A 14832-nucleotide genomic window follows, 5' to 3' on the forward strand; every position below is an offset into this window, starting at 1 on the left:
ATTAACGCGGTGTAAAAAAATCAGTGAAATAAATTTATGATGGTAGAATAATACGCTCAGATGTTTCCCAGAGAGTTTGTAATTACTTACAGAGTAATGTGTTTTGGCATGCTGCACCACAGAATGTATATATGCTAGTTTTGTATAGACAAGAATCATAAAATATTTGAAAAGGAAGGAGCCTCATAGGTTGTCAGGCTTAATATGCTCATTTTACATGTGAAGAAAACAAAGCCAATACTTCTTAACATCAAATATTCCCTATTCCTAGGTTTCAGAATCAAATAGACCTGGGGCAGTTTGTCCTGCATTGACTTTGGTTCATCACCGATGGTCACAGGGCCTTACACAGAAGACACGGGGGCAAAATGAAAAGGAAATCATAGTAGTAGCTAGCCACATGCTGAACAAATGCCTTCCATACCTTGTTTTGTCTAATCCTCACAGCTGCTGTATAAGTGCTGTCACTATTCCCATCTTACTGATTGGAAACTTGAGCTTAGAGAAGCTAAATAACTCACCTGAGGTCATGCAGTTAGCTAATGGGGAATCATCTTTCAAATAAAGTTTGCTTAATTCCAGGGTCCAAGCACTTAACTATTACCCTACCCAAAGAGGGGAACATAGAGGGGAAAAATATATTTTTTTAGGTTATATTTTTTATTGTTTTTAGAGTCTTCGTACAATCTATTAATGTCTCAACATATTCTCATTTAAAAGATAAACAATTTTAGGCCGGACTTGGTGGCTCATACCTGTAATCCCAGCACTTAGGGAGGCCGAGGCGGGCGGATCACTTGAGGTCAGGAGTTCAAGACCAGCCTGGCCAACATGGTGAAACCCTGTCTCTCCTAAAAATACAAAAAAAATTAGCTGGATGTGATGGCACGCTCTTGTAGTCCCATTTACTCAAGAGACTGAGGCAGGAGGATCGCTTGGGTCTGGGAGGCAGAGGTTGTAGTGAACTGAGAGCGTGCCACCGCACCCCAGCCTGGGCAATGAGAGTGAAACCTTGTCTCAATAACAGTTTTTAAATAAAGATCTTTGGGGAAAATAATTTATCAAATATAGTCTTGTTGCTAAACATATTTTTAGAGTTTTTCATAGAGTTTATTGTAGAATTAGAAAGTACAATTTGGGGTTTTTTAAATGATGATCACTTTATGCAGCTTTAAGCCATTATGGTCATGTAAGCTTCTGTAGTGACATCATTAAAGAACTGACCCGTTAAACGAGACTTATTTCCCAGACTGCAGTCTACTTAAAATGCCCCCTCATATTCTAGCTTAAGAGACCACTTCCTTAACAACTACTGTCATTCTCTATGAATTATGATTTGTTTGGTTTTTTTTGAGACAGCCTCACTCTGTCGCCCAGGCTGGAGTTCAGTGGCGTGATCTTGGCTCACTTCAACCTCTGCCTCATGGGTTCAAGTGATTCTCCTGCCTCAGCCTCCCAGGTAGCTGAGATTACACCTGCACTCCAGTACACCCAGCTAATTTTTTATGTTTTTTGTAGAGATGGGGTTTTACCACACTGGCCAGGATGGTCTCAAACTCCTGGCCTCAAGTGATCCACCCGCCTCAGCCTCCCAGAGTGCTGAGATTACAGGCGTGAGCCATTGCACCTGGCCACTGAATTATGTTTTTTAAATGTGAGTTCCAGAACGCCTTCACTGTGTGATCACAGGAAGGTGGAGGTCAGTGTTCAAGAACTGTCTGACTAGAAACTGAGACTGTTTTGATGTCCAGAAAATTTGTCTCTCTTCTAGAATTTCTTCACGTATTCATGGTTTTCAGTAATTGTAGCTATGATTAGCATGGCATAACATGCTTTCTTAATGAACCTGGCTCATCCCCTCTTTACTCCAGAAACTGTAGCTTAGATGAGAGGATGAGCCTTTGTAGGACAGCATTTTAAATAATAGCATACAGGGAGCTTGATGGATTTCTTTCTTGGCAAGGTTTTAGAACTCTTTTCCTTCATTAGATACACTCTAAAGCGTATTCTAAGTTGTTTTCTTCATTAGTCAGTATTTTTAAACTTGCTTTTCATTTCTGGATGTTTGTATGAAAGGAATTTCACTGACCATAGCAGAGGGACTTTAATCCTCATGAGTTTTGTTTTTGGAAATAAGCTATATATATATTTCATATATTAAAAATTAAGACTCTTCATCTCACATAAGGTTGAGTTGCTTTCTTAGAATGTTAATTTCAGAAAGCTAGAATATATATCCCCAGAATGCCTAATTTATTGTTTGAAGAACAGAACCTATAGTAACATCAGACCTCAGAAACTTACTGTCTTGCCTTTGACTTTTGAATCTTTAGACAGTACACCCTTTTCTGTGGACCTGTTGACCCCCTCCTGCAGTGTATGCTTTAGTTAGCCATGCTGTGCCCTCTTATAGTAACTAGTTCTCTATTTCCCCATAACTGTAGTGAGAGTCACCCTCAGTCAACTACACAGGCTTTAAAGGTTTACAGCTGTAACCATTTCAGTGTGTCCATGTCACTTATTTTCATTCATTTGGCAAGGATGGGTCAAAGAAATGACATCTAAGGTGCTAGATCTGCACTTGGCTCTGGGGAGACAAAGATGAGTAAGACACAGCCCCTCCCCTCATGGGCTCTTGAAGATTTCACTTTCTGGACTGGTAGGGGGTCAGGGCACGCATACAGACATGACATGGCCAAAGAGGCCTGTTTGAAGTGCTGCCCGTAGGAGCACAGAGGAGGGGTCACGTGCCCTGCTGCCAGGTAGAAGTTGGAAGGTGGGGCAAGTGCATTTGAGAGGGCAGTTGAGCTGGGTGTTGCATTATCCATCAGACACACCAAAGTGTTGAGGCTAATGCCGTGTCTGTGGAGTGAACAGACAGGGTTGGAGGTTGGCAGGTAGTTAAGTTGGCAGATATTTAGGTAAAAAGGTTGGGGCTAGGCTGGGCAGGAGTTTGGGTATTGTGATGTCACAGCCACAGGATTTGTTGCTTGGTGTGTCAGGAGTAGGGATGGGAGGGCGTTACGTTACTGGTGAGGCAGGAGGGGCAGGTTCTAGAACACAGGTGGAGCAGGGCTGTGGGGGGCACAGCCCAGTGGAGGGAGGAGGGGTGCCCGTGAGTGGTGTTTTTACTTGAAGCAATGGTGAGACGCTGAGCCAGAAGGTCATAGTCAACCTGCAGTAACCCCTCATCTAATAAGTCACTTTACCAGGAGTTCCATCCACTTACAACACAGCTTTGACTCTGGTATTAATCAAATAAGGTTTCTAGCTGTCCCCCAAATGTCGAGACTTAATGCAGTGATGCTGATAGTGTCCCCAGCCCTCCACTTTCACTGTCTTCCTTTCTTTAAAGCAGCAAATGGAAGGAGGAGGGAAGGTGGAGGCAAACTACAGCTGATCAACACCCTGTCCATACGTAAGGAGCCAGAGTAACTTTTTCAAGAAAATAATACAGTCTGAAGGCATCTGTTCAAAAGCCTTGTTTACCTCTGAAACCCTAGTGCCTCACTGTAAACCAGCACAGGGCGGTAATCAGAGTTCATGGCTATGGCCTCATATCCTCTGTCTGGGAAGGCAAGGAAGTGGAAGAAAGCTTCACTTTCTGTCAGTAGTTTAAAAGGTGGCATTGCTTGTATCAAGGAAGGGAAATGTTTTTTAGAATAAAAAACATGTTGGCCTTAGGAGATTGGTTGTCGAGAAGGAATTCATTTTCTTGTGATACTAGATAAGGGAGACATTGATGTGCTTTTTGCCAGATTCATTGTACAGAAGTACGTAATATTGTGTGTGAATTACGAGCCAGATGATACGTAAGCTTTGATCATGTTTTTTCTTCTGTTCTAATTCTCAAGGGAGAGCCTGGGGATGTACAGGAGATGCCTGCTCCAGAATCTCCTCCTGGAAGGGATCCAGCTGCAAATTTGAGTCTAGCTTTACCAGATGATGACAGAAGCGATGAGAGCAGTCCACCATCAGCCTCCCCTGCTGAATCTGAGCCACAGTGTGATCCCAGCTTTAAAGGAGATGCAGGAGAAAATACGGCATTGCTAGGTGAGCGGTGTGCAAATTATAAAACAATAGAATGTGGCCAGGAGTGGTGGCTCACACCTGTAATCTCAGTGCTTTGGGAGTTTAAGGTGGGAGGATTGCTTGAGTTTGAGCTATCGAAGAATAAGTAACCAGAAATTTGAGAACAGCCTGGGCAGCATAGTGAGACCCCATCTCTACAAAAACTTTACAGATTAGCCAGGTATGGTGGCATTCTCCTGTAGTCCCAGCTACTCAGAATGCTGAGGCAGGAGAGTGGCTTGTGACCAAGAGTTCAGGCTGCAGTGAGCTATGATCCTGTCACTGTACTCCAGCCTGAGCCTGGGTGACAGAGCAAGACCCTGTCTCTTTAAAAAAAAAAAAAAAAGGAATTTTATTAGTAGCTGTGAAAGAAAATAAAGAAATACATAAAGTGCAGAAAAGCATAAGGAAAAAATGAAAATAGTCATCCCCCACGTAGAGATGTCATCTTAACACTTTGATAATTACCTTTCCAGATGTTTTTCTGGAAATCGAAAGGTGTTTAAGGGTCGGTGAATATCACTTATGGGCTGTTAGGTAACCTACTTTTTACTTAATATATGAAGCTCTTTCTATGTTGATAAGTAGATAATTTTTTACAGCTACAGAGGATTACATTTTGAATTTTCTATAATTTTTTGAAACTAATTAATGAGTGTTTGTATTATCAGTAGCACTTTGAAATCATTATGTATATATACTTATGCCTTGTCTAATTGTTTTCTGTCACTCTGATAGGTAAAATGTAGTGAACTGCATGTTTTTTTTTTGTTTTGTTTTTTGTGTTTTATTTTGTTTGAGACAGGGTCTTGCTCTGTCACCCTAGCTGGAGTGTAGTGATGAGAACACAGCTCACTGCAGCCTCAAACTCCCGGGCTTAACCAATCCTGCCACCTCTGCCTCCCAAGTAGCTGAGACCACAGGCGTGTGCCACCACATCTAGCTAACTTTTTAAATTTTTTTGAAGTGATGAAGTCTCACCATGTTGTCTAGACTAATTGCATTTTTTAAATTACATTTTTGTCCTCTTTTCACATTGTTGGTCATCTTTATTCTTTGATGAACTGCTTATTTTATCCCTAGCTTATTTTTTTATGGAGATAGTAATTTTTTCATATTGATCCTTAGAGCTTTTTATACACTGAAAATACTAGGGCTTTGTCATATATTTTATGTATTTCTCCCCCAATTTCTGTATCCTTTGGCTTTTCATTGTACTTTCCAGATAGAAATTATGTAGTTTAGTTTCCCGTTCTGTCATGATTCTGCCTTTGATTGCACGCTGACTTAGGAAGGTCTTTCTTATGTTACGATTGTAAAGATATTGACCTGTACTTTGCTAGTATTTGTGGGTTTTGTATTTTACATTTAAATCTTAATGTAAGATTTAAATGTAAATCTTAAACATCTTAAACACATATAGTTTAAGGTGTGAGGGGAGATTTAACTAATCTGTTTTTTTCCTTTTATTCCACTTATTAAACCCAAATGTTTAATCAGTTGTCCTAATATTGTTTAGTGAATAATAATTGCAAATAATATGTTTTGATATTTGCAAGGCAATTTCCTTCATCTTTATTCTTCTTTTTAAAAATTTCTGGGCTATTCTACATTATCATCATCATTATTATTATTATTATTATTATTATTATTATTATTTGAGATGGAGTCTTGCTCTGTCGGCCAGTCTGGATAGCAGTGACACGATCTCAGCTCACTGCAGCCTCTGCCTCCTGGGTTCGAGTGATTTGCCCACCTCAGGTGATCCACCCTCCTGGGCCTCCCAAAGTGCTGGGATTACAGGCATGAGCCACCACACCCGGCCTATTCTACATTTTTTAAAGATTAATTCTAAAATCATTTTGCCAAGTAAAAGAAAATCTCATCAGAATTTTTATTGGAATTGGATTCACTTAAAGGTTATTTTAAGTGGGAAGAATCGATGCTTCAGATTTTGAATTTTGTCATCCTAGAAGAGGAAGCATATTTTTCCAAAGCAGTAAGATTGAAACTAAGTCAGTTTTTTTGTTGCACATTTAGGATCTGTGAGGCAAAAATAGGTAGAAATATTAGAATGTAAGTATTAACCAGCACCAGAGGAAGAAAAGACTGCATTGTGGAACAAAAAAAGGAGAATAGATTTCAGAGAATTATAAAATTGTAGCAATTGATCTGTGTAGGCATTCTCCTAACAGCTCTCCAGCTAAGACTGGGCCACCTTGCAAAGCAGCATGTTCCCTTGGTAAATGGCTCTTATTTTTAAGAATGTCTTTATATAGAGCCAGAGTGCATACCAGTGTGATTTTGCCATTGCCTTCCAACTCCAGAAAGAAAACTAACTTTGCCTTCTCTAGTACATGAGCACCCTGGAGATACTAAAACTCTTATTCTGACTAAATGTCTTTCAAGAGCAGTCTCCAGATTTTTCTGCATTCTTGCTACCTTGTTAACTTGCAGTGCCTTACAGTTTACCATTGGCTGTCCTGAAATACCCTCTTAGAACTAAGATAATACAATTTGAAATCATGGGTAGAAATCATGAAATCATGGGTAGAAATAAAGAAGGTGGAAGAAGCAGCTAGGTTTCCAAAGCAGCAAAATGTCAGATACATTCTGAAGCAGCCAGTTTCCCCAATGTCCCCACCCCACCCCATATGGGGCTCACATTCTGTTTTTCTCTTTGTCCTTTTTTTAAATTCTCAAGTATTGTGCAACAGCAAGTTGACTTTATCTGTTCAGCCTTATAACGGTAACGATATAAATTGAAAAACACTAAATTAGAAAAATCAGGCATTAATACTTCCAGAAAAAACTGTGGTTTCACTTATAGTTGAGAAAACATTTACTAGACTCTCAGGAGCAACTAGGAAATGAATGTGGAAGTTACTCATGGTAGACCCTGGAGAAGGTGTTTCCCTGTGGAAGTGCACCTTCCACTCTCCAGTTACATCACTCTCCACCTACTTCACCTCCTTGAAGGGGAGTGCAAAATATTTGGTTGGGTGTGGGGAGAATTGGAGAGATATTGATCAAAAGGTACAAAGTTTCAGTTAGGAGTAAGTTCAAGAGCTCCATTGTACAGCATGGTGACTACAGTTCATAACAGTGTATAGTATTCTTGAAAGATGCCCAAAGAGTAGATTTTAAATGTTCTCACTTCAAATAAATATGTCAGGTAATGCACATGAATTAGTGTGATTTAGCCATTCCACAATGTATACATGTTTCAGAACATCATGTTGTATACCATATATATATATACAGTTTTTGTCAATTTAAACAGTAAATACAAATTTTTTATTTATAAATATACACTTATATTTATAAAACAAGAGGAAGCATTTTATGAGATTACTTATGTTATTTCACCATTTAATAGAAACTTCAGGCTGGACATGGTGGCTCACATTTGTAATCCTAGCACTTTTGGAAGTAGGGTGGCAGGGAGCAGATTGCATCGCATGAGGCCAGCCTGGGGAACATGCAGAAACTCTGTCTCTACAAAAAATTAGTGGGGCGTGGTGGCGTGTGCCTACTGTAGTCCTAGCTCTCTGGGAAGCTGAGGTGGGAGGATCACTTGAACCCAGGAAGTCGAGGATGCAGCGAGCCGTGACCATGATCATGTCACTGCACTCCAGCCTGGGTGAGAGAGTGAGACCCTATATCAAAAAAGAAAAGAAAAAAGAAACTTTAAATTGGCAAAATAAAAAGTAATGGGATCTGCTGCTATCTTTAAGGAAGTATTCTGTTCTAAGAGCCTTTTGTGTGAAGTGATTTTGTATACTTCGTAATAGCAACTGTCTGGATTTCAGTACCAGCTCCTCTTCCTTGCCATCTATAAACCGGGGCTGGTGACGTGTTAATCTCTACCTCTTAGGGTCAATATAAATACTGGCTATTGTGTTCATTGGTGGCAGCGTCACCATCACCTTAGCTACTTGTTCAACTTTTGGGAACATCTTCTGGTACCACCATCTCTGACTGTCTTTAAAGACTGATCTGCTGATGAGATTAATGTTGGCTAGGCTAATGCTAGAAAACTCCTCATATGATGGAGATGTTTACCGATTTTTCTTGTTGGCTATCAGTGGAATGGGTTATCAGTTTTCCGTGTATGTTTTATTTAAAATTTTCTGTTAGCCAGGCGTGGTGGCTCATGCCTGCAATCCCAGCATTTTGGGAGGCTGAGGTGGGTGGATCACCTGAGGTCAGGAGTTCGAGACTAGCCTGGCCAACATGGTGAAACCTCATCTCCACTAAAAATGCAAAAAGTAGCTGAATGTGGTGGCGGGTGCCTATAATCCCAGCTACCCAGGAGGCTGAGGCAGGAGAATCGCTTGAACCCGGGAGGTGGAGTTGCAGTGAGCCAAGATGGTGCCATTGCATTCCAGCCTGGGCAACAAGAACAAGACTCTGTCTCAAAAAAAATTTTTTTTTCTGTTTACCATCTTGAATTATCTCCAAGTGAGTAAGTGTGTTTGCATAGTTGAAGCTCGGAATATGCTGCCCTCTTCTGATGGAGTAGCTTATGTTGCTCTCTTGCAGAAGCCGGCAGGAGTGACTCTCGGCATGGAGGACCCATCTCCTAGCACACGTGCCCACTGAAGTGGCACCAACAGAAGTTTGGCTTGAACTAAAGGACATTTTATTTTTTTTACTTTAGCACATAATTTGTATATTTGAAAATAATGTATATTATTTTACCTATTAGATTCTGATTTGATATACAAAGGACTAAGATATTTTCTTCTTAAAGAGACTTTTCGATTAGTCCTCATATATTTATCTACTAAAATAGAGTGTTTACCATGAACAGTGTGTTGCTTCAGACTATTACAAAGACAACTGGGGCAGGTACTCTAATATAAAGGACAGGTGGTGTTTCTAAATAATTGGCTGCTATGGTTCTGTAAAAACCAGTTAATTCTATTTCTCAAGGTTTTTGGCAAAGCACATCAATGTTAGACTAGTTGAAGTGGAATTGTATAATTCAATTCGATAATTGATCTCATGGGCTTTCCCTGGAGGAAAGGTTTTTTTTGTTGTTTCGTTTTTTTTAAGAACTTGAAACTTGTAAACTGAGATGTCTGTAGCTTTTTTGCCCATCTGTAGTGTATGTGGAGATTTCAAAACCTGAGAGCACTTTTTCTTTGTTTAGAATTATCAGAAAGGCACTAGATGACTTTAGGATTTGCATTTTTCCCTTTATTGCCTCATTTCTCGTGACGCCTTGTTGGGGAGGGAAATCTGTTTATTTTTTCCTACAAATAAAAAGCTAAGATTCTATATTGCACATGAGCATTAAGTTCTTCATTGCCTTGTTAAGGAAAATGAGTAGGCAGACTGAGAATCTGTTATATTGATTTCAGTTACAATTTAATCTTTACAATTAAAAGGGCGAAAGATGTAGAATTTTAATTTTTGTTGTTGACTCGAAATAACCAGTTTTCTTGATTAGAGTTTAAGCAGATTTGATACCATGACCTTGCTTAACCGTTTCTTCTTTTTTACTTGCTTGCTGTTCTTTTGGGTCAAAGGAGCAGGCTAATGCAAAGCTTTTGGAGACTGCTAAGTGTTAGAAAGTGATTAAACACACACTCTGCTATTTTCTCACTTCTTGGAGATAGAAGTGAGGGTGAGATCACAACACATATTAACTACAAAACTAGTTTTGGTTTGAGTCAACATCCTGAGGCAGTTATTTTTTAGAGTGTGGAATTATAGTCTTTCCTTGCTTCTAGTTATTCTGTATATCTTTACTTTGTGGGTAAAAATAAATGTTTATTTAAAAGTTTTTAAAATTATAAATTTATTTTATAGCCATATGTAGGATATAAAGATTTATATAGATTATTTTCTCCAGCTACTTAATGCTTTAATTCTAGCTACTACTCATGAAATAGTAAACAGTTTTACTGAAATAAACTCTACAGACAGATGCAGTATGAGGAGCTATTGAAGTAGAAAATGTATTTCGCTTTGCACACTGAGTTGGTTTTAGCAGACAGCCTCAAGTAGGTTTCCCTAACAGCCATTACCTTTGAAATCTACCTTCTGTAGTTTATTATAAATAGGAAAATACATCCTGATTCTGTAGCAAGTAGATTGTTTGCTCTTTGTCTTTAAGAAATACTAGGGGAGGGCCGGGCGCGGTGGCTCACGCCTGTAATCCCAGCACTTTGAGAGGCCAAGGCAGGCAGATCACAAGATCAGGAGATCGAGACCATCCTGGCTAACACGGTGAAACCCTGTCTCCATTAAAAATACAAAAAATTAGCCGGACGTGGTGGCATGTGCCTGTAGTCCCAGCTACTCAGGAGGCTGAGGCAGGAGAATCGCTTGAACCCGGGAGGCAGAGGTTGCAGTGAGCCAAGATTGCGCTACTGCACTCCAGCCTGGGCGACAGAGCAAGACTCCGCCTCAAAAAAAAAAAAAAAAAACAACAAAAAACAGAAATACTAGGGAAGGGCCAGGCGTGGTGGCTCACGCCTGTAAACCCAGCACTTTGAGAGGCCAAGGTGGGAGGATCACCTGAGGTCAAGAGTTCAAGACCAGCCTGACCAACATGGAGAAACCCCATCTCTACTAAAAAAAAAAAATACAAAATTAGCCGGGCATGGTGGTGGGCACCTGTAATCCCAGCTACTCTGGAGACTGAGGCAGGAGATTCTCTTGAACCTGGGAGGCAGAGGTTGCGGTGAGCCGAGATCGTGCCATTGCACTCCAGCCTGGGCAACAAGAGCAAAACTCCATCTCAAAAAGAAAAAAGAAAGAAAGAAATGCTAGGGGAAAATGTTTTAACTAGTCATTCTTCCCAGTAGCTAATGAAGCTGACTTTTAAAAAGAAGGCTGTGAGCTTTGCAGATGCTGCTGCCGCCCAGAGCCCCCTGCTTCCAGCCATGGTCAACCCCACCATGTTTTTCCACATTGCTGTCGATGGCGAGCCCTTGGGCTGTGTCTCCTTCGAGGTAAGGGGCCTGGAAAGCAAGAAGTGACTGCTCATCTAATCCATAAAACTATGTTAACAGATTGGAGCTGTTTGCAGACAAGGTTCCAAAGACAGCAGAAAATTTCCGTGCTCTGAGCACTGGAGAAAAAGGATTTGGTTATAAGGGTTCCTGCCTTCACAGAATTATTCCAGGGTTTACGTGTCAGAGTGGTGACTTCACACGCCATACAGCATTGGTGGCAAGTCCATCTGCAGGGAGAAATTTGATGACAAGAACTTCATCCTGAAGCATACAGGTCCTGGCATCTTGTCCATGGCAAATGCTGGACCCAGCATGAACGTTTCCCAGTTTTTTATCTGCCCTGCCAAGATGCCAAGACAGAGTGGTTGGATTGCAAGCATGTGGTCTTTGGCAAGGTGAAAGATGGCATGAATATTGCGGAGGTCATGGAGCACTTGGGGTCCAAGAATGGCAAGATCAGCAATCAGCAAGAATATCACCATTGCTGACTGGACAACTGCAATAAATTTGACGGGTGTTTCTCTTAAAAAAAAAAAAATACTGTGACAGACCAAGGTAAATTGTTTTTGATAATTACAGAAGTGTGATTTCTTAATCAGCAGCTGTCAAACATAGTGTTCCTTAATTTAAAAGCTTGAACACTAAATTATAAATTGGAGAGGTTGGAATAATTACGGTCATATCTCTAGAAACAAAAGTCTTTAGTAGCAAAAAAGAAATTAGCAAGAGAAGAAAACTGTTCAGTACTTTGAAAGGAAAAAGTTTTCAGTGACAGAAGTTTTTTTAGATGAAAATTAACATGATAAAGAAGTGACAGGCCAGGTGTGGTGGTTGACGCTTTTAACACCAACAATTTGGGAGGCCAAGATGGGAGGATCTCTTGAGCCCAGGAATTCAAGACTAGCCTAGGCAACAAGGCAAGACTCATCTCTACTAAAAATTTAAAAAATTAGCCAGGTGTGGTGGCATCTGCCTGTAGTCCCAGCTGCTTGGGAAGCTGAGGTGGGAGGATCGCTTGAGCCCAAGAGGTTGAGGCTGCAGTGAGCTGTGATCACACCACTGTACTCCAGCCTGGGCAAGAGTGAGACCCCGTCAAAAAAAAAAAAAAAAAAAAAAAAGAAACAAATATTACAAGAGTTTTTGCTGAAAGTTTTAAGTTGATAAGATGCAGAGAATTGGGGGAATGTATAATAAATCAGGTTTCATTGTTATATTATTTACCACATGAATCACCTTCCTCCTAACCATTATAGGAGCCATGTGTTCACATGTCATGTGGACCAGTATTTAACTGTGGAAACCGCGGGTGGCATGGAGAAGGAGGCAGTGTCCGTGACTGTGCTGCTCTCCGCAGCCCCCTGCCTGCTGTCCTGCTTCCTCGGCTCCTCGGTGTCTGGACTGGCGTTCTGGGTTTCCCAGCAGAAAACTAAAGGGCCAGAGAGGTGTAAAAACACACACCACTTGGCAGGTAATAATTTCCCCGCATGCTATCTTTTTAGGGATCCTGAACACACAGCCTTTCCCAAAAGACTGCTCCCTCCAGCTACTGAGGAATGATGACAAGAAAAGGCCGAATTGCAGTGTCTCCATCAGCAGTTTGCTCTCCATGGGCACACGATGACAAAATATCCTGAAGCGAACCACTAGTCTGACCTCAGTAGCAGGATTGGACGCTTCATGCCATGGGAGCTGTCAAGAAAGGCATCCCAAAGAGAACTGAAATTTAAAAATAATAATAGACCTTCAGGAATAGGTGATTGTCCCCATATACTGGGGATGAAATACGCAATGTAACCAAATTCCCCAGTAAGGTCACTTAGTTTGGCAATAGTCTTTTCTTTTGAGCATGTTGAAGTTTATTTGCTCAATGAAGGCTGAAATTATAAGTCAGTATATAGGTATTACTAAGTAGAACTTGAGGTAATTATATGTTTTAGTCAAAAGCAGTTTCTGTGGGCTTGGTATAAACCCTACTTTGTGATTTGCTAAAGCACAGGATGTTGACTCAAACCAAAACTAGTTTTGTAGTTAATATGTGTTGTGTTTCTGTGACTTAATAGTCAACTAGAAACGCCACCTACAACAACCCAGCTACTTAAGTTTTAAAAGTTTTTTTTAAAACACTTGTCACCATATTTTGAAAAATACTAACATTTGGATTACTAGTTATAAAAGTGTAATTTCTACTGTGTCATAATCAGCCATGCAGCTGGAGACTTGCCCTCTTTGTACAGCAAAGTTGTGAAAAAAAGTATTTGCACTACATTTATTTAAACATTAGGAAAAAAAGCCAACCCATGCTTTTCTTTGCCGAGATGTAGGGCTGTATTATTGGCTAGTGAGAAGCCTGGGAACACTAGGACTTTGTGTGGGCTGATTGCAGGTATCAGATCCGGGATTATACAGGTACTGTTGGAAGTATCTTGGGGATTTTCCTGATAAGAACAGTAGTGATTGCATAAAAAGGACAGGATGTAAAGTGAAATCAGTAAAATATCTTAGTAGACAGAGGGTGCTGAAATTTTAACAAATGTGTAAAAAGTTCTTCCTATGCATTAATTTTCCAGATACCCTTAAAATGTTTAAGGAATGTAATTCAAAATACTGTTTAAAAGAGACATGTGACCATCATTCTCCCAGAGAATGTGAATCATTTAGTGTGCTACTCAAAATTAGGTGTAAATGTATATGTACACTATAAGAATAAAAATCGATACCATTTCTTTAAAGCTTTCTAAAATAAACTTAATTATTTCTAATAGTTACATTTTAGGCTCTCAAACTATTTTTCTTTTGAAATAACTGCTTTCTACCCTAAGATGTTACTCATTGCTGTCTTCTTTTTAACAGGTGATTTGAAGATATTAAAGCTAGAAATTGGAACTAGAAAATCAAAAGAATTCAAGGCATCTTAACGTGACAGTTGAACTCATTTGATTATACTTAAAAAAGTTTATTGCAGTTATTGACTCTCAATTTTTTTTTTTTTTTTTTGAGTGCAGTGGTGCCATTGTTGCTCACTGCAGCCTCAATCTTCCAGGCTCAAGAAATCCTCCCACCTCAGCTTCCAGAGTAGCTGGGACTACAGGTGCATGCCACACCCTGATAATTTTTTTTTTCCCAATATAAACGAGGTCTTGCTATGTCCTCCAGTCTGGTCTTGAACTCAAGTGATCCACCCACCTTGGCCTCCCAAAGTGCTGGGATTACAGGCGTGAGGCACCAAACCCAGCCACCAATTTTACTTTAGGTAAACTTTTATTTTCAAGCTTTTGTTGGTGTTGCAAGTGTAAATCTGTTTTATAAAATGTTCTATAAATATAACCACTATTCCTTGTAAGCTATTTAAAATAAATTTTAAAGTCTTTCAAGTAAACACCAATACTGTGATTTTGATCCTCCCTTACGAAGTCCCTATTTGAGAACCTCCCTACTAAAATGTATTTGTTACCCTAAAATCATCCCATGCGGTCACTTTCAGACATGCACAGAGAAGCGAATGAGCCAAGCTGCCTGACCCGCACGTTCCTGACGGAGGCTGAAGGACAGGATGCCCTGCCTTGTTTCCTCTCCTACTACAAGCAAGTGTCCTTTCATAGTCTCTTCAGTACCATGTTTTTTGCATTTCTGCAATTTTTGTTGGCAATTTCACTATTTAAAATGGTCCTCAGGTGTGGCAAAATATTGCCTCCTGCTCTAAGGGCAAGGCTGTGATGTGCCTCATGGACTAAGTGTCTGTTAGATCAGCTTCACTCTGGCATGAGTGATGGTGTTGGCTGTGAGTTCAATG

At 40.2% G+C, this 14832-nt stretch overlaps 1 protein-coding gene and 1 non-coding gene across 12 annotated transcripts in view; both read left to right on the top strand.

Annotated features, from left to right (window-relative positions):
• Positions 1 to 14832, top strand: part of RNF149 (ring finger protein 149) — a 54434-nt gene that overhangs the window by 22905 nt on the left and 16697 nt on the right. For 2 of the 11 annotated variants that reach the window (XR_010149061.1, XR_010149060.1), the window contains exons 6-7: positions 3855 to 4053; positions 14524 to 14627. Coding sequence is in view for 5 of the 11 variants with exons in the window: in XM_016949129.4 (XP_016804618.2) it covers positions 3855 to 4053; positions 14524 to 14623 (299 nt within the window). In the remaining 6 variants the exon portion in view is untranslated. Of the gene's footprint in view, positions 1 to 3854; positions 4054 to 8616; positions 9365 to 10892; positions 11598 to 12295; positions 13804 to 13892; positions 14419 to 14523; positions 14628 to 14832 lie in introns of those variants that run through there. The other 9 variants (XM_515662.9, XM_054678067.2, XR_010149063.1 and 6 more) reach the window with 8 other exon arrangements.
• Positions 12588 to 12701, top strand: LOC112208268 (small nucleolar RNA SNORD89). The gene has a single exon (XR_002942682.1). It is a non-coding gene; the product is annotated as a small nucleolar RNA SNORD89 (small nucleolar RNA).

This window comes from Pan troglodytes, chromosome 12, assembly GCF_028858775.2.
Source record: "Pan troglodytes isolate AG18354 chromosome 12, NHGRI_mPanTro3-v2.0_pri, whole genome shotgun sequence".
Taxonomy (NCBI): domain Eukaryota; kingdom Metazoa; phylum Chordata; class Mammalia; order Primates; family Hominidae; genus Pan; species Pan troglodytes.